The sequence below is a fragment of the Harpia harpyja genome, chromosome 19, assembly GCF_026419915.1.
Source record: "Harpia harpyja isolate bHarHar1 chromosome 19, bHarHar1 primary haplotype, whole genome shotgun sequence".
Lineage (NCBI taxonomy): Eukaryota > Metazoa > Chordata > Aves > Accipitriformes > Accipitridae > Harpia > Harpia harpyja.
This window is the reverse complement of record NC_068958.1, coordinates 1,336,404-1,363,432: the sequence shown is the minus strand read 5'-3', so window position 1 is coordinate 1,363,432 and position 27,029 is coordinate 1,336,404. Positions and strand designations below refer to the sequence as shown.

At 52.8% G+C, this 27,029-nt stretch overlaps 2 protein-coding genes across 4 annotated transcripts in view; one reads left to right on the top strand and one right to left on the bottom strand.

The window, feature by feature from the left end:
- Positions 1–17,212, bottom strand: part of NR6A1 (nuclear receptor subfamily 6 group A member 1) — a 101,986-nt gene extending 84,774 nt beyond the window's left edge. For 2 of the 3 annotated variants that reach the window (XM_052816010.1, XM_052816011.1), the window contains exons 1-2: positions 16,980–17,212; positions 4,320–4,361 (exon numbers count right to left, since the gene is read on the bottom strand). In XM_052816010.1, coding sequence (XP_052671970.1) covers positions 4,320–4,361; positions 16,980–17,049 — 112 coding nt within the window. In that variant the 5' untranslated portion in view covers positions 17,050–17,212. The remainder of the gene's footprint in view (positions 1–4,319; positions 4,362–16,979) is intronic. The other variant, XM_052816012.1, reaches the window with a different exon arrangement.
- A 480-nt stretch (positions 17,213–17,692) lies between these two features.
- Positions 17,693–26,311, top strand: OLFML2A (olfactomedin like 2A). The gene is given in 9 exon segments (XM_052815576.1): positions 17,693–17,853; positions 22,515–22,778; positions 23,005–23,112; positions 23,217–23,402; positions 23,624–23,662; positions 23,664–23,886; positions 23,984–24,217; positions 24,371–24,556; positions 24,801–26,311. Coding segments are annotated over 9 exon segments (1,908 nt in total). The 5' UTR covers positions 17,693–17,787; the 3' UTR covers positions 25,403–26,311.
- The last annotated feature ends 718 nt before the right edge of the window (positions 26,312–27,029 follow it).

Sequence of the window (27,029 nt, the reverse complement as noted above, 5' to 3'; positions counted from 1 at the left end):
CATTTGGGAACACTAGCAAAAAGAGGTTATGCTATTTTGAACTTCTCTTGACCTTTGACTGCCCTTGTCCCTGTTTATGCTAATTGAAGGGGTATATGGGCTACTCCTAGAAATGAACTTAGCCTGAACCTGTGACATAGCATTGGACTTTGAAGATATTGGTGCATGAGTTTTGGTACCCCCTCCCCAAAGGTCATCTTACAGGAAGAGTACAGTAGGTAAAACATGGTATCCTGAACAAATGCAGGGATACCCAAGATCAGAATAAGCAGAACATGCTGATTCAGTGAGTTGCATTATCTTCCACTGACTTCTGACCAGCTGCTAGCCTGCTGAAGACCACACGCACACATCTGTTTGGTAAAAATGCAGCGGTGCTTGTGGGGTTGCAAACAGAAGGGCATTTGCATAGTAAAATCTCAGTAAATTGGATAACATTTTAGTAAAGACTTTCTGAAATATGCATGCTAAAAATAAGAATTCTGACCTTGGAAAAACGCAGATGATGTAACATAGGATTATAACTTCTCCCTCCAAAAGCTGAGACTGAGGCATCAGAACTTCCAGGTAAGAGATGGCAACAACATCCCTAAGACCTTTCAGTAGAATTATACTTCTATTATCATTGAATAATTCAGGTTGAAAGGCATCTCTGGAGCTCATCTAGTTGAATGTTGCACTGGAAGCAGACCTAGTTTAAAGGTTGGGTCAGCTTAGTCAGGGATCCGCTCACTCAAGCTTTGAAGGTATCCAAGGATGGAGACTCCATGGCCTCTCTGGACACCTCTTCCAGTGCTGCATCACTTCCATTAAGTTTTTATCTCTCTCCTCAAAATGTCCAGTAGGAATTTCCTTTGTTGCAACTCATGACCATTGTATTGGCCTTTTGCCATGTACCTCTGAAGCACCTAGCTCTATTTTTTCCGATAGCCACTTTTAAAGAACTGGAAGTCTGCCAGTTAATCCCCACCCAGCCTCCTCTTCTTCAAGCTAAACAAATGCAATTCCCTCAGCTTGTCCACATTTGTCATGCTTTCCAGCCCCCAACCATCTCAGCAGCCCTCCAGTGGGCTTACTTCAGTTCAACCTGTCTTCTGCTAAGAGGCCCAGAACTGCACAGAGTATTCCAGATGTGACTCTGACATGTCCCACAGGGGAGCAAGTGCTTCCCTCAACCTCCTGGCTATCCACAAGCCAGCACACAATGAGCTGTCATGCCCACAAGCCCACCCTACTGACTCTGTCATGAAGTTCACCAGGACCCCCGGTCCTTTCTGCAGAGCTGCTCCCCAGCCTGTACTGTTGCATGGGGTTATTACATTCCAGATGCAGGTCTTGACATTTGTCTCTGTTTAACTTTGAAGTTTCAATGAACCCTTTCCTTCAGGTTACTGAGGTCCTTCTGAACCACAGCTGTGCCCTCCAAAGTATCAATCTGGTGTCATCTGCAAGTCTGATGAGTGTACTCCATCCCATCATCCAGATGGTTGATGAAATTGCTAAATAGTATTGTCCCCAGTATTGACTCCCAAGGACAACCACAGAATAACTGACCACCGGTTAGTATTTGAACTCTTAAATGTTACCCTTTGAACCAGACAGCACAGTTGGTTTTTCACCTACATTTGCCTTGTAGCCCAGTTTGGCTACAAGGATGCCATGGGAGACTGCATCAAAAACCTTGCTTAAGGTTAAGGTTAATGACAAAACTGCTCTCTTCTCATTCACGGATCCAGTTGTTTCATCACAGAAGGAATGAGGTTAGTCAGGGATGATCTTCCCTTGGTAAACCCATAGTGAATGTTCCCAATTACCTTCCTGTCCTTCAAGTGCCTGGAAACATCTTTAGGAGGATTTGCTCCATACTCTTCCCAGAGACTGAGATGAGGATGACCAGCCTGCAGTTCCCCACATCAGCTACTACTCAGCAGAGCCGAGTTAAAGGTGATTCATTATCCCTTATCAGCTAAATTTTACTATACAGAGAGATTCCTCCCTTTTCCCCTACATTGGGTAGAGCTTCTTGCCTCACCTCAACACCAAAAACACATACTGTTTGGAAAGAGGAGTGGGAAGTAAGGTCATCTCGTGATAAATATTTTTAATTATTTTCATTAACATGGAAAACAATCACAGTTCCAGCTTACCAACATAACTGAAAGGAAACATTCACAGCAGTTTAACATTCTGTGTACTTTAAGAGCTATACCTGCACTGTATTCCTCAATAAACACTACACAGACATTGTTATTTTAAATGCCTGTTTACATTCCAGTAAAATTCTGTCAGCATGGTATCTGATTTATTGATGCCATCAAAAGTCACAGGATTCCTGAAATGCCTTCTGAGACACAAAAATCAAAGCAGAAAGGAGATGCATGTTGCTGCGGTATCAGCTTTACCACATACGTTATGGGCTAGATTTCCAGAAGCTGCCTGCGTTTTCTGAAACAGAGCCCAGTGCCCTCCTTGAAAGCTGACCACTACTGCTTCACCAGGAGATTTAGCAGGCTCTTCAGTAAAATGGGGTGGTGCAGATGGAAGTGCTCTCGGAGCCACCACTCAGTAACAGCAAGGTTCATTAGGGCTGCTCTCAACCAACTCATTCCTCTAAAGGGGGTTCATATAAATTTTGCATCTTATTTTAGACTTTTAGGCTGACATTCAGTCACCTAGTGCAAGCCATCAGAAGAGCTCCACAAGGTACACTGGGTATTCATTCAGAGGACTGAAACTACGATAATCAAACCTAAAAACATATCTTACTAGAACACCTAGTTTCTTTGCCTGTAAATTGAGATTCATGTTAATCTTTCTCCACAGATGAATACTGAAATGTTTTACAATCTTTTGGTGACATTTCCTTCCACTTTCAAAGCATTTTATTCAGAACCAAAATTACATGTTCTGAAATACTAAACAATTCCTGAAGAAGCCGGGCACTTAAGCACTGAGGCAGATCATCAGTACTGCAGTGTATGTTCACATTCAATTATCTCAGACAAATGAGGATTTTGGAATACAGTATTTCCTTTATTCACAAGGCTCATCTGTTTTTAAAAGGCACTCTATCCTGCCTTGAGGACAAAAAAGCCTACAAAATCAAGTAATAACCAACAGTAAAAATTACATTCAGTTGAACTTGTATTTTTAATTTGAATTCATAGTTTCTGTTTGCAGTCTGAATATTTATATTGAGTCTTCTCTTTAGGAACCTCTTACTATCCAAGATATTCCCTCTGCAGCTGTAATTCAACAGTATAATTACTCTCAATCTTTTTGATAAGCTGAATAAGCCAAGACTATCAGGCTGCCTCCATCTTTTGGGGCAATTCTGAGTATTTTAAGATATCAGCATCAGAGTTTTATGCAGCATTACAGTATCAGCATTCCACTGCAGCACCATCAGTATTAAGCAGTAAACGTAACAGACCTACTTCCAATTTCCAAAGGACCACTTAGTGCTTTTTGCTACTGCATTGCAACAACAGGCACTTACGCAAAGACTTCTATCTGTTTCGCAGCCAACGTTTCCCAGCATGCAATGCCCCATTCCACAGGCATGCTGTCTTTGTCCCTAGACATGAAACTTTGCATCTTCTATACCTGCAGTACATTTTGGTTGAATAGGATATTGCCTACCAGGCAGCCCAGACTACTCCAATATTGAAAGATTAATTGCATAATCATTCTGTAAGTCTGTGGAAATTCTTTATTTACTTTTCGATCACTGATAGTGTTGGCCAACACAAGGCATACTACTATAGCAAAATCCTCCTATTGAGTCCACTAGAATTACTTACATTAAAAATAGAATTAACCGATACTGTACAAGAGTAGAGATGGCACTGATACTTTTTAAGAGTTAACATCAACCCAGATTAACACTCATCTACTGATAAATAATAGCACATTATGACATACAGAATATGCCAGAAATCATGTTGCAAATTGGCCAGTGTTCCCAGAGGTGAGTGGTTCTAGACGCCAACCAGTGCGTCAGGCTAGAAACACTACTGTAAATGGACCTTTTCACCACAAAGCAGGTAACATGCCCTTTTAATTCCGCAGCTAGTGCATGAATGGCACTGACAAACTGGGATCCTGGAGAAGCACTGACACGTGGTAAGTCTGAAAACAGCTTTTTTTCCACTAACCTCAAGGTTAATTAATTTAACAGCATTTACCTTCAAATTTTAATTAGTGGAGATAATATTACAGCTTCTAACTCTAATGGACTTCAGCTGCACACTGCCAATGCCTCGTAGGACTTGGCTTGCTACACTAGCCTGGAGATGGAAAGACTAACTAGTACTTACTAGTGGATGAATCGTGCTCTGTGGGAGGATCTTGACAGAATCCTAAAATGTGAAAAATAGGTGTAAGCACTACACATTGAAACAAGTTTCCTCAGTGTTACCACACGTACATAGAAAGACTGAATCATCCAAATCAACCACTGAATGTATAATCAACATTAAAACAGCATTAGAGGGAAAAAGCTTTACACAACTGCCTGGGTACAGTACATTCCTATAATGCTCAATTATGAAGTGAGACGGGTGGCTTGCAGCAAATATGCTCACTATCATAAAAAAGCTACGGTTGGCGTTCTGTATTTAAACCTACAAGTCTTATGGTTCAGCACAGAGTGACATCTCTTAGAAATATGATATATTCTGTATTGTACAAATCAATCACCAGAGCTGTAGCTCTCACTGCACATCACATGAGGACCAAATCCATGAATGAGCTTAACGTTTAATTTGTCAGTGTGAGTATAGCTGTAGTTGTTGCTCTGTCATTTTTGCAAGGTCTTCATTTCCTACAGGCTACCTGAAAGTGTTCTGTGGCTCATGCTGACGACTGCAATAAATGACCTGTCCTTCAGAGGCAGAGGGATCAACCCAGAGTTTCCCATGCCTGTGGGATGCCCAGAGTCCAGGGCAGGCACTTCCAGGCTGGGGCTGATGCTGCAGCAAGAGCCAGCACTCTGCTTTGTGGCAGATACAAGACAGCACTGTGCACCACAGCTCATCTGAGCTCCGCTCAGACCAGCACACGCTCTAAACCTCCTCCTGAAAACAGATACAAAAATGGCTGGTACACTGCAACTTTGCAGCTACCTGGACCCAGAGAGCAGTCACACCTTGCCACGACTGTAACGCCTGCTAAGGAATCTAAGAGGTTTATACCCTGCTAAAAATGTTTTCCTTCCATTATTGATTCAAGTGTCTTGCTCATAAAACTCAGTGATCTACAGCCTTCCAGTCTCATTGAGTACTTCCCTTTCAGCCCTACCAACACCAGTATCTTGGGTTTTGTTGGAGTGAAAAGCTTACATTAAGCATTTGGCCTCCCAGGGATGGGGATTACATACAGGCAAGAATCAAGGGAAATTCGATTCTCTCTCCCCACCTACCTCTCTGCCTACTGTCTACCATGTTTGCAAACCGTATTAGCTCCTGCTGCTTGCAATTCCAGAAACACTTCCCTTTCTCTTTGGGGCTTATTCCAGCCACATCTGTCTACTGCTATAATCTCATTTTGCAGGCTACCACATCTCTTATTAGCTTTTAATTGTGGTAACACACATCTAAGCATCTTCAAAAGCACATCAGAGACTGACAGCTAGACAATATTCTTCAGGATAGAAGCATCATTCCTAACATTTGGATATTTGTGGATATTTGTCTCCACTTGTACTAGAAAATTACCCTAAATACAGGAAAAATGCCTGCATTTTTGAAGAAGGAAGTTCCCATTCGTCTCAATGGGAAAATAATTTTGGAATTTAGTACTTACTGTTGCTCTGAAGAGCAATCTGAAATTTTAATTCTAGTTTAATCTAACCTTATAAAAATAATACAGGAGTTCATGTTTTGCTGGTTTCCATGAAAAGGCAGTGTACAATTTTGATTTTTTAATTCCAGGTTTTAAGACATATGATTACAAGCTTTATAATTCTAAAATAATTGTTACATACATTGCTAAGGGAAACCTATCTATATTCTTCCTTTCAAAACAGAGTAATCTACTAGGTAAGCAAACAAAAATGTTTAAAGATCAGCATTTTATACTTTTTTTTTTTTCAAAACCAGGGTAAACATTCAGTAGCTGTGATTTACCATTCAATTTTTTTATGCAGCAGCAAAAATACAGCTTAAAGGAATTAGCTCATCAGTAAATCATCTCCCACTGTACTGACAGCTGGAAATGTAAAGTGTATCAGTATCTCCTCTTCTGTACATGCATACAACTTGCTCACCATCCACTTCAGGAAAGTAAGACCCTGCTTGTGAGCAGGGTGCCATCCCCTGGGTGCAGCCTCTGCCCATCCCTCCCTGGACAGTCTGCACTGGCACTCTTCAGCCATCTCCCCCAACACCCAAAGTCCCCCAAAAGCCAGCACACCCACGGCAGCCACCCTTCAGCTGCTACCCAAGAGCAAGCAGGAGCAGGCACTCACGAGAGATCACAGCCAGGCCCAAAGCTGGAGCGAACACACTTCATCAATGAGCCACTTAAAAACAAATCACAGAAGCCGAGGAGCTACTGCTTCTGATAAGGGGCTTGCACTCTCTCCTGAAAGCCTCAACATGCTAAAGCACAAAACAAGCACTACAGAAAGCCAGTGATTTCAATGGGCAGCGAATCAAATTAAAAGAAGTCAGGCAACATTTCATTTGAGGGGCAATTCAGGATGATGCTAGTCTTGTGTGTGGATGAGGGAAGAGACTCAGTAGTTCATTGTATCTGCTGGGGATCCACGTGAGCCTGCCAGCTACCTGACCTGTAGCATGCTCATCCGCAAAGCTTCTCGGCACAGGGAGAGGACACTTCAGCTGGTTAGAGTCACAACAAATATTAACATGCTTTAAAGTTGCAGCTTAATTTTTAATCCCTGTGATAAGAACCATCAAGGGCTTGTATTCCTGTTGCTCTGCAGGTGGATGTTGCAGCATCCATACAGCACAGCAATCCTTGGGAAGGCATCACTCAGTGCTACCATTAGGACTGCTCCCTCTCTACAAGGCCATTTTTTGAGGCTTCAGACCAGCCAGCCAAAGGAGGACAAGACACAGGCATGGCAATTAACTACTATACATACATCCTTAAGAATATATAGTCATACTTTGTTTCTTGACAGTATTCTCAGCTTTAAACAAGGAACAGAACAAGTCACTGCAGACGACTGGCATAGTTTCAGTTTGGACATCTCCACTGAATTAAGAAAAAAGTAAAAAAAAAAAAAAATCCCTGAAACAAAGCAGCAGATAAGCACGCAGCAGCTCTGCCAGCTTCCAGCAGTGATTTAGCCTCCCTCACTTACTCTGCTCCTGCAGTGCTTGCCAAGCTTCTGCTGCGAGGTGGACGACTCCTGCACCCCCTTTGAGAGGCTCTGCAGGGCAGAAGTCCACCACAGCCCACATTTGTTCTGATATTACTTCTCTGGCAACTGTCTCAACAACACTTGACATCTTCATACTTACGAACCAGAGACTCTTGAGTTCTCACCTCATATGTTAATTAGAAATTAATCACTCAAAATCAGAATAAGAAACACTCCCACCTGGGCACTCCCTGCTGTTCATCACTGTCACTCTTCACAGATGGCCATGTTCTACTTGACCAGCAGTGTGGGGTAAGGCTTGTCATTTGAGCACAAGCCTACTGCACCCCCACCCCAACCACAAACCATGCCCAAGCTTGAAAACATCTTACTCCACTAAAGAAAAAAATAATCCCAGTGTGACCTGATCTTTAGTGGACTGAATAAGATGAGAATGGCTCTAGCACTGCCCTGGTGCTCTGGAGAGGGCCAAGCTGCACAAGGCAAGCCTGGGAACACCTACAGCAGGAGCTTCCAGCACACTCAGGTCAGCTCCACTCCAGATGTCACTTAAGCTTAGTTCACACAAACCCACCATTTTTAAGCTATGGATATTTAAGTGGATACAAACCTCCTAGATATAGAAGAAAGATAGGTGTGTGTATATAAATATATATATATATATGTTATGGCTTACCCCTAGCAGTTTATCATTTTATGAGCTATAGGATGTTATCCTCCTTGCTGACAAATAAGACAACTTTTATAAGAAAAAGTTTCAAAATTCCTAAAAATCAAAGCTCTACCCAAAAAGCAATAGCTCAAAGAGTCTAAGAAAGAGGGTTTCAACATCATTTTAGACCAGACTAGTGCTGAACTAAGAAAAAAAAAAAAAAAACCTCAAAGATACCAGAAGCTCCATAAGAAAGCTACAGAGCTAGAATAGCACCCTTTCAGAGCAACAGCCCACAGTAATGATACTCTTGACAGTAGAGCTGAAGCTGTTTAAATTCGTACACTTACAGAACAAGTAACTCTGTACCTTCACTGACTATGAAAAAAGGGAGTTTGTCTTTAAAAACACGTATTAATAAGAAATCCAGCTGGATATTTAAGTAGGGTAAGCCATTACAGTAAGTCTCTAAAAGACAAAAATTAAATTTCCAAGCAGTTAGGTGTGAGCATGCAGTTTTATTCTCTGGTTATTTCTACATATAGCCCATTTTACTTTTTTTTTTTTTAAAGAGATGTACTTGCAACAATTCCACATGGCCATTTTGTGCCTCAGCTTCATTCTCATTATTTCTGATCTTCAGTGTTCATCCAAGGCTGCCATGAAACATTTTACTAAACAGCACAGTACACTGTTGTACCTAACCTCTTTTGCAACAGAGAAAAGCCATAAATATACTTCAAGACAGCTTTAGATTCAAGGTCATTTCAAAGCTTTTAATTACTAACTGGGATTTTGTCCTCAGCATTTAAAAGCAGCTGGCAATCTTATTCATTATTAACTGTTATGCACATGCATTGCAGACAAACCATTTTTAACACTTGAGGCAACTGTAGCAGGGCTTGCTGGCTCACCTCTGGCACCTGCCAGCTACATCCACAGGCTCTGAGGCTTGCTATGCCCAATAAACCACCCCAGCGTGTCATTTAAAGATGCATATTAAACACCGGGGTTTGACAAACTTAAGAAAAAAGCAGTCAAGAGTGTTTCTGATGCAGTGTTTCTCAAGTTTTAAGGGTTAGAAATGCTCCTTCTCAGCAAATACAGGATGCACTGGAACATTTACCGTTATTCCTAAGGTGTTTTACAGAAGGCAGCTCTATGCCAGGAAAATGCACTTAATGTTAGACAAGTCATTGAAGTCCTGACTCATCTTTTCCATGAAGACAGCACAGAGGAGGCTGGCCGTTCGCCCCAGCCCCACGGGCAGTGCCTGTTGAGGCAGGCTGCCTGCGGTTAGAGCCAGGCTGGGGCTCCCCCTCGGCCGTCCCCAGACACTGGGGACCCCAAAAGCCTCTGCCCCGTGGAGCAGCTGCCACCAGCCCGGCTGGGAGAGCCGGAGGCGAAGCCCCACGTGGGAGCGGGTGCACAAAAGGCTCTTGCCACGGAGGCTTTTGGCCTCCCACCACCAGGGAAAAACTGACACTTTCTGAGTATATTTGTGAAGGAGTAAAGTGCTGGACTTTTTAAAGTTACAACATTTGTTTCAAGTTTCTGTAGCTACTGAAATAGAAAAGGAAAACAGACATAGCACCCAAACCACGCAGCCAAATCTGTGCCACCTACCCCCCCACTACACACCCATTAAAGCGGAGAGCAGCACCAGAACCAGCACCCAGAACACCTCTGTGAGCCAGCCGCTAGCCCAGGGTCCGCGCTGCCTCTGCAATTACCCACGGCTGCCCGAGCCACACTTGGATCAGGCATCCACAGAGCAACACTAAGCCAGAGCTCATTAGGGCCATTAGCTCAATGCCTCTTATTTCCTATGAGGCATGCAAGAAATGTTTTCCTGGTGAAGGAATTCTAGCAATCTACTTGTCAATTATTTTGCCATAAATATTATGGCAGTTCTTATGTAACGGCTATAGCAGAGGTTTCCATAGAAAGAACAAAGTCATAAACAACTCTCGTTCCAATTTACAGCATCTTACTAGAAAAATAAGAACTTGAATAACCCCTATCCACTTGCTACAATAAAATATCCTACAGGTCTTGACAACTACTGTTTACTTATTACTGGGCAACCTATATTTCTATATATGGGTTTTTTTTAACATAAGTTAAAGACAGAAAAATAGGACAAGCATCCAAAGGTACATTTCTTCCCCAGTATCAGTTTGCAATACAAGCTATTTCAAATGTAAGTTGTTTCATGAAGAAAGTGCAAAATTTTAAAGTTCTGATCCCCTAGATAAAAACATCATGCTCCTGTACTTGCTGCTTACAGAACACAGAGTTTTGGCAACAGGAGACAAAACCTTCACCTATCAGCTACAGAAAGGTAAAGGAAAAAAACTCAAAACAAAACATAGCTCAACATCACTGGAAACAAAATCTTTAGTTCAAGCTTAAGTTGCCTATACAACATTAAACTGTTTTATTCACAGATTGTCTTTTATAAAGACAGAGGCCTTTATACCAAGGGTATAAGTTACTACTTGTGAATGAGCATGGACACAACACTTTTTTCCTCTGTCAACATGAAGGAACATTTTTGGTAGGGCCAGCGATCCCTGTTTCCCACATTGTGTGATTGATTACGCTCTACCCCTTAGAAGAGTTGATTGGTTTCCTGGTGCCAGGAAAATGATTGATGAATATTTCAAGCCATGGGCCTCTCTTCCTGCTGGGTGTCCTTTTCACATGTCTCCGATGGGCCTGGGGATTTTTTTCAAGACTAGGAAGTGTCATTTTTATGGATATCATCCTGTGATAGGGACAGTTCACTGAGCAGAGGCCCTATGTAAATCAAAGTGAAATACTAAAGGTCAACTCAAGTGTTAAGGTGACAGACCCATACAGCACATATCAGGTAAGCAGGAAAATAGAAGTGGGCAAAGAAAAGCTTCACAAAGTCAGCAAGCAAAGCGGGAGGCACTGAGTAACTACACTGTTAGCTTGCTACCGCGAACTAGTAGCAGCAAGCTATTACACAACACCGGCAGTGAACGAATGCACGTTTCCTCAGTTTTCTTCCATTTTGTAAAACACTGCAACAGGCCCATCAGAGACCCATTGTGGTGGGAGCTTGGGTTTCTTCTCTTTTTGACACATACACACTTTCAAGAAAAAACAAACTTTAAAGCTCAGAAGAGCATTCTGGCTGGCAAGCACTACCTAAGAATTTCTGGTGAGGCAGCAATGATGAGGCTAGGCTATGAATTCCCAGTTTGCATGCTGGATCGGTGTCATCAACATAATAAACCCACCATAGAGTTGTATGAATCTTCAAAGCGATCTCCAAGCATCTTACAGTTAGCATAGACTTTTCATTTAAAATAAGAGAATGTAATTAATAAAATACCAGTTAGTTTTTATGGGTGTTCAAGAGAGTTGATTAATCTGACACCACAAAAAAGTTACCCAAATCAGTGTTTCTTCACAAGACTGCAAGCTGCAGGAGAGGATCATAAAACCACAGAGCTCTACCACAGCTGCTATAATTTCAACTAGTTCATACAATACTACGAGGAAAAGCTCTTCCTGCTGCCAGTTCTAGCTTTGCTGCTGCATAGAAAGGACTCAAGCCTTCATGACCATTATACAGGTCGTATAGGCAAATATGCTGGTGTGCTGACAAACTGGTATGGAACTGCAGTGGCAAAGTATAGCTCAGCTGTACCGCTCAGGGAGAAAGCGCCCTTCCCAGCCCCTGCCAAAGAATACCACCTTGAGAGAGCCTGCTTGGAAGAAGCTGGATGCTTCTGTGGCTGTGTTCAGTATTAATCTACCCCCCAAAAACACCTTTGGTGTATATAAGCACACAGAAACTCTCTCAACAATTCTGGGATACTCCCATGAGTAAGGTATAGTCATACGCCAAGATCAAAACCAAGTTCTTTTACTACCCAGATGGCTCAGTCCATGAGGGCTGAGCAAAGCAACCCCAGCCCCTGCTGAACTGACACCCAGATCTAACTCTGGAAAAAGCCTACCTTAAAAATCAAGCCCTGAGCTTACATTCTGCTGCAAAATAAGCCAAGACCTCAGCTGGCTTGTCACCCACCTTAAACCAAAGCCCCTGTAACCGAGAATGCCATATTACACTAAGTTATTTGCAGGTAAGAATAATCACTGCTTGTGATCCACAAAAAGGGCGTTTCTTTACAGCTGTTGATAGAACAGGCACAGGATATAGAGTCTCCTGGCAAAAGCATACAAAAGACATCTACAGTAACATTATACTTTGGAATAATTCTTTGTAAGTATTGCCAAACAACATTAAAAAAGTCAATTACAGATGTAATTGACTGAATGTGAGACTGAATGAAGAGATTTTTGGAGGACGAGTTGGTGTTTGGCAGAACTTTCAGAGACCAGAAGTTCTTTTCAAATTTTTTTACTACAACCGCGACAGCCATCATTTAATCACTTGGCTTCAGGATCTGAGGGCTCCAAAACAATTCCCACAGATAAACCTTGTGCTTCTCAGTAGTGCCAGAGTCAGCATCAAGTAAGTAGAACAAACCCTAACATTTATAGGAGCACCACACTCATTTACAGTTTCAGAAAGAGCAGACCTGCTAACTGGTTAGTTAACAGTACAGAGAATTCACCATACTGACCTGAGCACAACATAGACCTCTAGAAATATGTACCACCACTGCAATTCATGTCTCCTGCTGGAATAGTTGATGGAGTTTTATATGACAAGAGAATTTTGAGATTTAGTCCCAAAGGCTTCACAATTTCCATGTATTTCCATGAAAAATACTCAAGGTTTCCGTCAAGTTTCAGCTGAGAGAGATTTCCAGACAAGGCATCACAGCAGTTTGTAGTCAGCCTGGCATTAGAGCCTTAGCAAATTTTTATCAGTGGTTTTTTTTCTGATGCATCCACAAAGGTAAAAAGGGCTTAAAAAAAATTAATCCTTCACACTGACCAGATATTTCTCTAAGTTTAAATTTCACCACCTATACAAGCCTATAACTGGGATGATTAGGCAACGGAAGGTAGACGTGTAACTTATGTTCTCTGAAGGACGCAGGGTCCACCCTTTGTAAATGAAGCCTCCTTATCGATGAGCTGGAGTAGAATTCAGATACTCCAGACATATACTGCTTTCAAGATAAGTTACTGGTAATCATTTACCAATAAAGAACTTCACTAAAGCTAGCCTATTGGTGGTGTATTTCCTCTTTCTACAAAACCTGTACAGAATCATTTTTATCAACATATAAAATCTGGAAGTCTTCTAATTACCTAATTAGAACTATAGTAATTAAGACTAAAGCTAAACCTCGAAGGGTCCTCTTGTCCCCCAACTTCCCTTTCTCAATTAACTCTGCAAAGTGATAACCACTCTGGCTTAAAGGCTAAAAAAAGGAAAGGATCAAAAGGCTAGTTTAATACAGCTGGAGGGAAAGAATGCATTTCAGCTCACCAGCAACCATCTGATGAAACCCTGGGCCAATTCTTTATGTAAATGACTTAATTAGAATTACCAGATTACACTGCTGAAGGCTTTATTTAAATAGGCAGTTTATTAAGAGGAGAAACTGTGCTCTCATTCTCAGAGAATGCTAGTGTAAATGCATTTGTTCAAAGCTACCACCATGTAAGAGTTGAATAATAATTTAATAAACTACTTGCACATTCATTCCCACCCCTGCATCACCACCCCCCCCCAAAAAAAAAAAAAAAAGATACCACAAATGACTTGCCAGAGACAGGACAGAAAGATGACTATTGCATCCCAACAATCAAGAAACAGTCTCCTAGATTGAAAAGTTTCCTCATTGTGCATAATAACAGTATCTTTATACTGTTTTATAGCAAAGTGGGGAAAAAAATCCTGTTGTTTGTGTCACATCACACTGCATCTGCTGAACATACATTGCTAGTCCTGTTTTTTGTACAAAAAGGCATGCATAAACCCATTTTCCTGATTAATGATCTACAGAAGCCATCAATACCAAATTCCAGCTTTACACCGAGAGGTATTTTTCCATCTTACCATCAAATCAAACCAAAAAAAGGAATTTCTTCCTAAATTACAAGTCTTATTTCCCATCATACACCCAAGCTGAGAATTCTATTATTTATTATTGTCTATTATTATTTTAAAAAGCAAAAGCCATCCACATTCAGCAAGGCAACACTGAGTTGAAATAATGCTGTAGCTTCTTGTTTATTCAGAGACATTTGACTTTAGCAGCATTGCCATTCGACAACTCAATTTGTTTTTCTTCCTAAATCTTCAAAGAAATGTTTATAGCAAGTAAACTAAGACCTAACTATATCAATGAAATAGTCTTTGTTAAGCAAAGGCTTATCTCATCAGATGCAAAGCAATCAAGCATAAAGAACCACTAAAAATGTCAGTGTGTGCCAGTAAAGTTTGAGAGTGCTGTGGAAAAGGGAAGGGATGCAAGCAATGGAATTTTTCTTTGAAAACCTTACATTCTTTGTGCTCTTACAACTTTCCTCTTCTTTCTGGTATGAAGTTCATCCAGATTAGTAATCTGCCTATCTGAAACTCTGATAATTTTAAGGGAACACAAAATTCAAGTAGTTTCCTGATATGTAAATCTGTCTTCCAAAACCATACCACACAACAAAGAGTCCAAAGTTACCTTAATTCTAGATAGCCTGCTTTATTGCTATTTTAGTTAAAACATAAAATATTTAAAACTGCCATCATGTTTCATTCAGAGGAAAAATACGCCAGCTGAAGCTATAGGGAAACTGGTCTTAAATGGGACCCTGTTGAGAAATAATTGCTAGTAGTGCAGGAAGAACAAATGCCCTAATGAAATGATTTTAAAAAATAATTCATTTTACTCATTGCCATTGGTTTGCTCGATGACAAAATATGTTTCTTACATGGAAGGGGACGTACTCAAATTGGTAAGGGAAAACCCCCATCTTATATGCTAAGAATGTCAAATGCCCCCCCCAAATAATGAGGCTGAAATGAAATCATGTAACTGCATTACAAAGTTACTCTGAGGCTTCTTTCACTGAAGATGCCAATAAACTTGTGGCAGTTTACTTGGGGTTTACACAGAAGCCACGTGCAGAGCTTAAGTTCATTAATGATTTTAACATAGCCACCAAGAATATAATCCTACTTATATATAGATAGATAAACAGGAGATATATGTCATACAATTTTAACTGTTTTCATAAAGAGTGAAGATGCTGTACCTCAAAGTATCAAAAGAGCTATGAATCTTCCTTAAAAAGAGGAAATGTTAAGAGTCTTCATTTGCCATTACCATTTGCAGATATTTTATAAGCCAACCAAGTAACAAGCCAATCTTTTCTGCTCCTCCCCCGGCCGCTGTAGGCTTTAGGAAGACTGAAGGTCAAGCAATGTCTCAACACCGTGCCAGTATTTCACGTTTTTGAAGGCAAAGCAGTAAAAGGTTGTTACATCATCCATTCAAAAGGCTAACCGCAGCCACAGGTACAACGGCTATCACATGAAACAGCTATGCAAGACATGCAAATAACTCTTAAAACTAATCTGATAAATCAAGAGAGATTCCCCGCAAATCCCGCATTTCTGTGGGAAAAATAGTAAATGCAGACCAAGTATTGATATTGTTGCATTGTTAAGGACACCGAAGCAACGGACACCTCCCAAATTAAGTCAGAAAGTTCAAAAAGCGCTAAGGATGAAAAGTATCCTTCACCCAACTGGACATCTAATTAAGAGAGGAATAAAGTGTTTCTAGCAGCCTCACAAAGGGACACAATTCAAAATTACATTTCAGGGTAATTATAGAAATCCCCCTTTCTGTAATTGCCAGCACTGCGTATGTTTTGGTAACGCCTGTATCTAGCAAATGCCGGTGATTTTGCCTGATAAGAAGCCTCTTTTGTCTGCGCAAATCCTTTGTAGAAAAGGGTACCTTAAGATGGTAAAATGCAATTGTAAACCATAAAAATTGGCAGGGACATTCAAGTGCAGATGCGGTATCTGCATACTGGAAGTGTAAAAGCCTCCCAAATGGTGCCTATAAACCCCACAAGCAGCCCAGCCAGAAAGCAGCAGCATACACGCTGATCAAATAAACATGTTGCGTGTCTTCCGAGGTCTCCCTTCTTTGTTATTTTTCTTTCCTGCCCGTTTTCCAAGACCCTGTCTTACACCCCTCGTCCCTCCCGAACGGCCTGCAGCTGGCTCCCAAGTCCCTCATCCCCAGCGCGTTGCTGGAACCAGATCCGTCCCCGTACCGGGGACAGGCACCCAGGTGTCAGCAGGAGGGAGCCCGCAGCACACGGCGGACCGACGCCGAGGACAGCGGGAACCGAGAGCGAAGCCGCCCCTCCGACAGCGGCGCGGAGCGAAGCGGCGGGGGCTGCGGCCGCGGGGCGCAGCCAAGGCGGCTCGGCCGGCCCGGGAGCCGCGACACGGAGGATTTAGATGGAAAACAAACAAACAAACAATCAATCCTTCGGATTTCGGGTGTTTGGTTTTAGGGTTGGTTTTTTTTTTTCCCCCTCTGGAAAGAAGGCAAACCCGCACGGAACCCCTCGATCTGGGCAGGGCACTCGCTACCAGCCCGGGGAGAGCCCCCCGCGTTGTCCCGCCGCTCTCGGCGAAGGCGGCCGACCGGCACGTCCCGCCGAGGCGCGGCCCGAGCGGCGGGGACCCTGACAGCGGGGGAGCCGCGGCGGGCAGGGCGGGCAGCGCGCGCTGGCCGGCGCGGCCCTTTGTTGTGCCCCACGGCCGCGGAAAGTTGCGGCCGCCGGCAGCACACACACCACCCCCCCACCCCCCCCAACCACCACCCCCGCCGGCGGGGCGGCAGGCGCAGCCCCCGGTACCGCCGCCTTACCGGCCCTCAGGGCCCGCGCCGCAGGGCCCCGGCCTTCCTCCTCCCCCCCCCCCCCCCGCTCCCGGCCCTGAGGGGCGCCCGCGGCCGGGCCGGGCCGGGCCGGACCCCGCTCTCCACTCACCGTTGCGGGGCGGCCCCTTAGCGGCGGCGGCGCGGGGCTCCGGGAGCTCTGCGGGTGGCTCCAGCTCCATGGCGGCGCCGGGGCCGCGCCGGGCCGGGCCGGGGCGCGGCGGTGTCTCAGGGGCCCCGGCGGCCGCGCTGCCCCATGGCCGCTCCGGGCGCTGCTGACAGCCAGAGCCGCCGCTGCGGGCGCCGCGCTCGGGCCGGGCCGGGCCGCCCCGCCCTCCCGCGGGGCACGACGGGAAGCGTAGTCCTCCCGCACCGCCCGGATGTACCCGCGAGGGCGCCACGCCCCCCCCCGCCCCGGCCCCGCCTCCGCCCGCCAGGGCCCCGCCGGTGCACCGGGACCGGCGGGGCGCTGGGGGGCACCCGCCGCCCGAGCCCGGAGCGCTGCCCGCCGTACGGGGCGGCCCCGGCGCGGCAGGGGTTACCGGGCAGCCCGGGGAACCCGCCTCGACTGAGGGGAGGGGATCGGGCAGCCCCGGCGAAGGGGCACCGGGCAGCGCGGCGGAGGGAGCGGGCAGCCGCGGTACGGGGCATACCGGGGTGGCGGGCAGCCCCGGTAACAGGGAAAGCCCGGGCGGCCCCGGGGCGGCCAGCTCCACCCGGGCGGGACCGCGCCGCCCCCGCCGCCGCGGCGCCGCTCCTGGGGCCGGTGCCGCCGCCGGGACGGGCCGGGACGGGACGGGCCGGGCCGGGCCGGGACGGGGCGGGACGGGGCGGGACGGGGCGGGCGGCTCCTCCCCGCCGGGCCGGGCCGGGCCGGGCGGAGCGGGCGCTCGGTGCGGGCGCTCGGCGCCGCTCTCGCCATGCGGGCGCTGCTGCTCCCGGCGCTGCTGCTGCCGGCGCTGGCCGCGGCGCGCGGCGCCGCCACGGTAAGCACCGACCGGCACCGGGACCGGGACCGGGACTGGGATCGGGACCGGGGGTGCGCACACCCGCCGTGTCCCCGCGGGTGCCCGGCAGCGGGCGGGGGCGGCCACCCCCCCCCCCCCTCCCTGCGGGGCCGGTGCCGTCCGGGCGGGCGGTGCCGGTTCCGGAGGCCCCGGCGGCGGCAGCGGTCGCTGCTGTGCCCGGGCGGGCTCCGAACGGGGGCCGGGGGGGTCCCTAAGGCGGAGCGGGCGGGGGCGCGGCCCGGCGGTGCCCCCCCCGCCCCCGCCGCCTCCGGCCGCACCGACACGGGCGGCGAGAGGAGCGGGCGGGGGGTGCCCGAGCAGCCCGGCACCCCCGCGGGCAGAGCGGGCGGCGTGAGCCCGGCCCCGGCACCGCACCCTGCGCCGGGAACCGAGGACCGTGTGTGTCCCGTGTCCCCGGGCCGGGGCTCCCCGCTCTGGCGGGCACAGACGGTGTTTTCCTGCAGGAACAGGTTTTGGGGCAGCGATACCCCGGCGAGCTCCGCTCGGGCAGCAGCCCCGCTCGGGCTCCGGCTGGGCCCCCCCCCCGGCCCCGGGGGAGCGGAGCGGGGGGAGCCGGCATACCCCCCCCGCGCCGAGCCCGGGCTGCCCCCCGGGTCCGGAGCGTGGGATGTTCCCAGGGAAGGGCTGGTTGCGGTTTTGGTGCTGGTGCTCCCTTCGCTGCGGGGGGTTCGGCGGAGGGAATGTTTGGGGCTGCGAGCGTGCTTGGTGGGTTGGAAGGTGCCCAAGCCCCAGCGCTGCGGTGATGAGCTCTGCAATTAGTGTCTCCGTGCCAGAAAGAACGGCCCGGACAAGACTTTCCCCGCAGAGATGAGAGGAGAGCGGGAGCGGGACACGGCAGCGAGCGGGAGCCGGCCTCTCCCGGGGATCAAAGAGCCCTCGGTTCCAGCCCTCCCCACGGGTGCTCTCCCGCAGGGTCAGTGTCCACAGCCCGGGCAGGGCCTGAGCTAGCATGTCGGGACCCAGCCCGGAGGGAAGGTGCTGGGAGCAGCCCCCGGGGAGGAAGGGCGCTGATGCCAGGATCGCCAAAGCGTTAAAAAGCCAAGATTTTCCGAGTCATTTGGTGGAACAAGATGAAAACACAGCTGCTGTTGGCAACAGTTGGCTTGGGAGTGGTGTCCGGGGGGAGCCCTGCACGGGGGTTCCCGGCAGGGCTTCAGCGGTGATGCTGAGGGACTCTGGGATCCGCAGCCCACCGACCCGCGCAGTGCTGTCACCTCCTCCCTCCCGCCCTCCCTCCTTCCCTCCGCGCAGGTGCTGCCCGCTGTGCTCAGAGGTGTTTTTTTCAGTTCTTGCCGTCTGGATGAGATCCCATCGGTGGGCATTTGCGTGCCACACAAGCGCTTCGCATGGTTGTGTCCCCGTGACCGACACGGGATGCCTGAGTAGCGCCAGCGCGCAGGGCCTGGCCACCGTCAGCCATGGCCCGGCTCTGCCAGCACCGCTCTGCCTCGGCTCCCCGTGCTGCAGAACGTGTTTAACATGTTGTGCCAAGCCAGGGAGGGGGAGGAAGAGGAGGGTGACATGGTTTCCCTCCCGTGACGGGGACATGCCTTCCAGCAGCTGTGCGAGAGGCGCGCAGCGCGGCAGCGTGCTTATCAACACAGCGTGTTTTCCTCCGCGACAAGTCCTCTGGCAGCAATCAAAGGACAGCTTAAAAGCTGGCCAAGGTTCATTGTCAAAGGTCCCGCTTTCTCCAAATAATGGCACAAACTCAGTGCTTGCATAGACACTCTCGCAAGAGGTCCCAGAAGCTAGGCAGTGCTGGGAAAATTACCCAGCTGTAAAACTGGGAGTGAGGAAACCCTCAGCAAACTGCAGGGATGCTCTCCCACGCCAGCCATGGGTGCACAGACCCACCGCGGAGCTGGGACCTGGCTCCCGAGGAGGGGCAGCACCCGCCTGCCTGCACCCTGGGCCGGGGTCTGCAGCGAGCGGGGGGGATTCAGGGAAAGAACCACCCGGAGACCCCGCGGGGCTGCAGCAGCCCCCACGAAGGTTTCTTAGGGAGCCGTCAGATTCCCACCCTGAGCGGCCGGCACAGTGTGCCGGCCTTCGGCAGGGGCTGCCTCGTGCCCCCACATCCCGACCCACTCGCACGCTGTCGGGGAGTGGGTCCCGTGTGTGTGCCGGGGGTGCGGGCTGTCCCCTCTGGGGTTGGGGTACAGTCAGGCACCGGCTGATGGAGGATGCCTGGCCGATGAACCAAGGCGGGGTGACCCTTGCAGAATGGACCGCACGGGGGCCTTTTTTTTAAGACTTCCTTGTTTATAGCCTTTTCTGTATAAATAGAACATACGGTTCCTGTTTAAGGAAGCCGTTTAAAAGGCAGAGCGAGGTTTAATGTTACTACCCCGCGTGAAGGCAGGCGGCTGCCTCGGCTCTTGTGTAGCGGGGCGCACGCAGCGCCCGGGAAGAGGCAGCCGCTCTCCCCCCGGCCCCCCGCGCCCGTTCGCACCTCGACCCGAGGTGAGCGGATTTTTCTGTTGCTGCGCGGCCGCGAGACAAAAGCGGCTGCCGGGCCCCTGGGCCGCTGGCTGCCCGCCCGGCCGGCTGCCCGCGAGGCTGCGCCCTGCCTCGGCCGGGGGCCGTTTGTTGGGAGGCAGGAGGGAAATGGCTTGAACCGGGAGGTCTCCGGGGAAGAAGTTGCCCCTTCGTGCCGCAGGGGAGACTCCCGTTTGCCGAGCCCCTCGTGCGAGCCGCTGGCACGGCTGCTCCGGGCGCATTTGCTGCGCAGGGCTCCAGCCCGCTCGCGCCTCACCTCAGCGGGACCCGCCGGGCCTCCGCGCCAGGCGTGCCTCCCGCCGCGGCGCTGCCAAGGGCGGTGGGAGGGAACGCGCGGCCCGCGGCCGCCTGCTCCCACGGGAATTGAGCTTCCAGCACAGGCAGCTGCAGCCCTTCCCTGCGGAAGGTGCTGACGGCGGGCGGGATCGCATGTCCCCGGGTGTCGGGCTGTGCTGCGGCAGTGGGAGCTTCAACGGTGGTTGGCGCTTGGGGTGTTGGTGGGAATGGGGGACCCCGGCTGGGAAATCAAGTGGGGATCCCATGGGGCACACCAGGACCTCGGGCAGGGTTCCCACAGGGATGCGTGAGCAAACCGGGACCCCGTGCAGGGCTCCCACGGGGACGCATGTGCACACCGGGACCTCGTGCAGCGCCGTGCACATGGAGGGACAGAGCTTGTGGCAAGGACAGCAGCCCAGATCAGGGGCCGGGGAGCTGCCCGGCTGTGTGCGGAGGGGCCGGCAGCTCGCGGCCGGGCTGTGTAATCGTCCTGCCTGTTTGCACAAGCGCCGGCATTGCCATCGGGAGGTCAGGGGGCCCCAGGGAGGTGCGAGAGCCCGGAGAGGTGGTGTTTGGGGAGGGGGTCCCGCTCCCTGCCCCGCTGCTCCCTGCCGAGAGCTTGATTAGATCCTGTTCGTTTTACAGCCCTCTGAGCCGCCTGGTGTTTTCCTCCCAGCCAGCGGGACCTTCGTTCCCCTTTGAAAGAGAGAGGCTTTTTTGAAATGCAAAATGCAGGAGGTTTTGCTGCTGCTTTAGGAAGGGAAGCCCCTGTACCCGGCTGTGGGGAGCTGGGGGTCCCTGCCAGGCGGGCAGTGCCCAGGGAAAGCTGCTGCCCGGGTGCCACCAGCGCGGCAGCCCGGTTGGGTGCGGGAAGGACGGTGCCTGCGCGGCCGTGGGTGCTGCCCGCAGGCAGGACATCGGTCCTGTGGGCCTCTGCCCTTTCCCACGCCGCGCTGTGCTCGGGGGGGAGGACGGGAGAGCCAGAGCTGAACTCCTTTCCCAGCTCTGCCACCGTTCTGTTTCCCAGGGTGAGTCAGAGTCCCTGCGGACCGAGCTCTGTCCCTCCGGGGTCACCGCGCTGCCTCTCCCCTTTCTCCCACCCTCCCGGCTGCTCGGAGCAGGCGCATCCCCACATGGGGCACCCAGCGCAGCCCGGCCGTGCTCCCCGCCAGCCCAGACGTCCCCCACGGGTGCACAGCCGGTGGCAGGGGGTGAGAGGGACGCAGCCCTCCATCCCGCCGGGCAGGCTGAGCCGTAGCCTTATTCCCGAGCGCAGCGGGGAGGGGAGAACAGTTCCTTATCTGCAGAAACCAGCCGAAAAGCACCCTGGGCTCCATAGCGTGAGTCAGGGCCATGTGTGGAAACAAGGGAGTCCTTGAGTGTGTGCCTCGGGCCATTGCGGGAGTCTGGGGCGGGGGCAGAGCTCGCCCCGAGGTGGCTCCGTGTCACGGCGAACAACGGACCCTGTGTGGGCTCGGGGCTGGGGGTGCGGGGGGGCAGAGGCGCTTCTGGGTCTCCTCGCCACCGTCCCTGCTCTCTCGGGTCTTGCTGGAGGCTGGGCAACAGCTACAGAAATGGGACCAAAGTACCTGGGGCGCAAAACGCTCTGGTGGCCGCGGGGACGAGCGGCCGCCCGGGTTTCATCACCGTCATCCCGGTGCAGCGTGGTGGGACAGGGTGCTCTGGGACAGACGATGCCCCACGCTCTTCGGGGCATGGCCAGGAGCCCCAGGGGCGGTGGGGGACCTGTGGGCATGCAGCAGAGAGGGAGTCGGCCGTGATGGCAGCACCCTGCGGGACGCCCGGGTGGGACACCAGGCTCACCGGTGTCCCCGCAGGCGCTGGGCGAGGCGGACCAGGTCCGGATGACCTCGGAGGGCTCCGACTGCCGCTGCAAGTGCATCCTGCGGCCACTCAGCAAGGACGCCTGCAGCCGCGTCAGAAATGGCAGCATGCGGGTGGAGGACTTCTACACGGTGGAGACGGTGAGCTCGGGGGCCGACTGCAAGTGCTCCTGCACGGCCCCCCCCTCCTCGCTCAACCCCTGCGAGAACGAGTGGAAGATGGAGAAGCTGAAGAAGCAGGCGCCCGAGCTCTTCAAGGTACCTGCAGGTGTGGCGGGACCGTGGGCTGGGGGCCAGAGACACCCCCCTGCCACGCGCAGGAGCCCACGCTCCCCGTCCCTGCCCCGGCAGACCCACAGGGCAACGGAGCAGTGCGGTTCCTGCGCTCCGGCCGTGAGCGGGGACGGGGGACATGTGGGGGCATCCGCAGCAGCTGCGCAGCCCTGCCCCGTGCCCGTGCCCCAGCCCTGCTCTCCCCCTGCAGCTGCAGTCCATGGTGGACCTGCTGGAGGGAACGCTCTACAGCATGGACCTGATGAAGGTGCACTCCTACATCAGCAAGGTGGTGGCCCAGATGAACACGCTGGAGGAGGTGAGTGAGCTCTGGCAGGCACCGTCCTGTGCAGCACGTCCTGTCTGGCTGCTCGGGACCGTCTGGGTGTGCTGTGAGCTCTTCCAACCTTTCCTCTCCTCCAGACCATCAAGACCAACCTGAGCAGGGAGAACGACTTCATGAAGGAGAGCGTCCTGCACCTCACCGACCAGATGAGACGCTACGAGAACTACTCCGACATCATGATCAGCATCAAGAAGGAGATCTCCAACCTGGGTTACCAGCTGCTGCAGAAGGATGCTGCCGCCGTCCCCGAGAGCAAGGCACAGGTACCCCCCGGGGACTCGGCCACTCGCAGGCACGGCTGGTGCCGCTGGGCTGCTTCTGCCGCGGGGCAGAGCCGAGCTTGGCCGGGCTTGTGGCGGGTGCCGGCAGCTCCTGCAAGCGCATCGGGGTGCACCGTGCCAGCAGCCAAGGGCCGGTGCCTGCGCCCGCCGCCCGGCACGGTGGTGGGAGGGGAGGGGGTCTGACCAGGCTGTGCCCCCGCCAGGACACGGCAGGCGGACGAGAGAAGGAGGCAGGACGGTACCCCCAGCACCCGCAAGGCACTGGGCGACAGGGCGGCCCCCCGAGCGCCCAAGGAGAAGCAGCTGAAGCCCGAGAAGGCCAAAAAGGATAACGCAAAGGCCAGGGGGGTGTCGCAGCCTACGCCCAAGCCCAAGCCATCCGCACACCAGCAAACCGTGGTCCGGGGCATCACGTACTACAAGGCCGGGCAGGCGGGGGCAGCGGAGGGGCCAGCTGGCAGCCGCGGTGAGTCCCCAGCATGGGGCAGGGGTCGGGGGGGGGCTGGGAGTGCTGGGGGCTGCCCCCACAAACACACCGACCCCCCGGCTCGTCCCCCCCGCAGAGAGCCCTGTGAGGGGGGCGGCTGCGCTGGAGCGGCAGGAGGAGAGGGGCCCCCCGCCCCCCCCAGCCGAGGGTACCCCAGCCCAAGCCATCGCACGGGCAGAGACCACCGTGCCCAGCACCACGGCTGCGCCCAGCACCGCCCCGGCCCCCCGCACCACTGCCCGCAGCCACCCCGCCACCGTCCGCGGGCAGGGGGCTGACAGCACCGGGGGCCCTGAAACGCCAAACAGAGGTAGGTGAGCGTCGGGGCTGGGAGGGGGGGCACCCATGGCCAGGCTGGGCCAGCAGTAGCCCTGGCACGGTGAAGGGCTTCCCGGCCCCGGCAGAGGCAGGCTGCCTGGGGCAGGGGTAAGCCTTCCTCCTCCTCCTCCTCCTCGGTACCCAGTGAAGGAGGTGGAGTGCGAAGGCACCATCGAGTCGGTGGAGCCCCCCACAGAGCACCACAGCTACGGGCGCAACGAGGGGGCCTGGATGAAGGACCCGGTGGCCAAGGATGACCGCATCTACGTCACCAACTACTATTATGGCAACAGCCTGGTGGAGTTCAGGAGCCTCGACAACTTCAAGCAGGGTGAGGGCTGGTGGCCGAGCGGGCGCAGGGGCCCCAGCATCTCCAGGGTGGGTGCCCAGCGCCACGCAGCGCCGGCTGTGCCGGGCCCTGGGGTGGTGGGCGGCAGATGGGGACCTGTGCTGGGGAGCACCCACGGGGCGGCGAGGGGGACACAAGTCCCCCGCCGCTGCTGGCACGCTTGGGCCATCGTGCATGGGACCCCAGTGCTGCAAGGGGTCCCAACGCCTCTCCCGCCCACTCGCAGGCCGCTGGAGCAACCTCTACAAGCTGCCCTACAACTGGATAGGCACTGGGCACGTGGTGTACCGGGGAGCCTTTTACTACAACCGCGCCTTCACCAAGAACATCATCAAGTACGACCTGAAGGAGCGGTACGTGGCGGGCTGGGCGCTGCTCCACGACGTGGTGTATGAGGACACGACGCCCTGGAAGTGGAGGGGCCACTCGGACATCGACTTCGCTGTGGACGAGAGCGGGCTCTGGGTCATCTACCCCTCCGTGGACTACGACTACTCGCAGCAGGAGGTGATCGTCCTGAGCCGACTCGACCCTGGGGACCTCTCGGTGCGCAGGGAGACCACCTGGAAGACGGGGCTGAAGCGCAACGCCTACGGGAACTGCTTCATCATCTGTGGCATCCTCTACGCCGTGGACACCTACAGCCAGAAGGAAGGGCACATCTCCTACGCCTTCGACACGCACACGGACACGGAGGCAGAGCTCCGGCTGCCCTTCCTCAACCAGTACGCTTTCACCACGCAGGTCGACTACAACCCCAAGGAGAAGGTGCTCTACGCCTGGGACAACGGCCATCAGATGACATACAGGCTCCGCTTCGTGGTCTAAGTGCCCGGCCGGGTCCCAGCTGCACCCCTGCGCCCACCCTCCCCCGTGCCCGGCCAGGGTCCCCCATCGCAGCCGTGCCCCGGCATCCCGGCCAGGGCTGCGGCGAGACCCCGGCTTCCACCCCCCAGCCCTCCCCACCCGCCGTGCCCCAGTCACCTGCACCATGCCCGCTGCATCCCAGGACAGGGGGTGCAGGTGAGCGCAGCCCCCCGCAGACACCCCCATGACAACGTGGCCTCTGGGGCCTGTGGGGCTGCCCCACAGCTTGCAGCTCAGCCGGCGTTGCCTTCCCGGAGACGCGGGAGAGGAGCCCAGCCCCGCATCCCTGCAGCAACGGGAGGCAGCCGGGTCTGCGCCACCGGTGACGTGGCAGCACCCGCCCCACGCCACCGCACTGAGCACCCGCCCGCGCCGCACCCAGCCTCAGCACCGCTCCCTGCGTGACCGCGTGCTTACCGTGACCGCCGGCTGCCAGCGGTGCGAGTGCCTTAACAGCCTGGTGCCGGCTGCCTGGGCACCGTGCCCTCACCTGCCCCGAGCCACCGCGGGGCGGGCAGGGCCCCCTCGCTGCCGGGGCAGGAGGAACAGCTGCCGATTGCTATTTTAGGAGACGTGATTAAGATGCCTTTTGCTTTTGCCACTCATTAGCATATTATTTAAATGCATTCACCAGAGCCGTGCAAAGTCCCCTCTCCCGGCAGCGGGCGCAGAGCAGCCTGCCTGCAGTGCCGGGGTGCCCTGCCTGCACACCTGCCTGCACCCAGCACCGGGCAGGGAGGAGGCACGCACGGCTGGGGAGCCCGCGGCTCCCCTGCTCTCCACCTAAGGCAGGGCAAGGGGTCGGGAGCGCTTGGCTTGGTTTTGGTCATTTTAGACGTGAACAGTATTAAAAAAATAACAGATGTGAAACCAGGTTGCGTGCGCTGTCGTTTCTCCCGAAGTCGGGCAGGGAGGAGCGGGCAGGGCGGGTGCTCACCATCCCCATCCCGCGCCCAGGTGTGCCCAGGGGTTGCTGGCACACGTGGCTGCTGTTCATTGCACATCTGGCTGGTGCGGCTCCGAGCAGCGCTCCCCACACCGGGCCTGGGGAGGGCACCCCACATCCCCCTGGCAGCACCCAGCACGGTGCCACGGCTGCACCCACGGGCCCCGGGCTGGGCAGCGCAGGGGCAGGCGAGTCCTGAGCGCAGACCTGGGGGAACAGGCCCTGCTGGGTCCTGGGAGAAAAGGGGATTTGGCATTTCCAGGTCCGAGCTGAGCTCGAGCAGCAGCAGCCGGGAGCTGAGCCTCGCTGCCAGGGAGAGCAGGAAAGGGAGAGGAGAACAGCTGAGCGTGGGCACGGCGGGAGCAGCTGCCCTGACCCTGCTGCAAAATTTGGCAAGCGTGGAGCTTGCGGGGGGGCCCGAGGGGTGAGAGCAGTCTCTCCGGCCCAGCTCCTTCCCCCTCCTGTCCGTATGTGCCAGGGCAGGCACCCCTCGGCACCGGCGAGCCCTGCGCACCGGCCGGGTGTCCCGTCGGGCTGTGCCCGGGCTCCTTGTGCCGCAGAGCCGTCACCGGGCAGCTGGGGCTCGTGTCCCAGGATGCTGCCACGGCTGAAATGTTTCCTACTGCAAAGACCCAAAGCCGG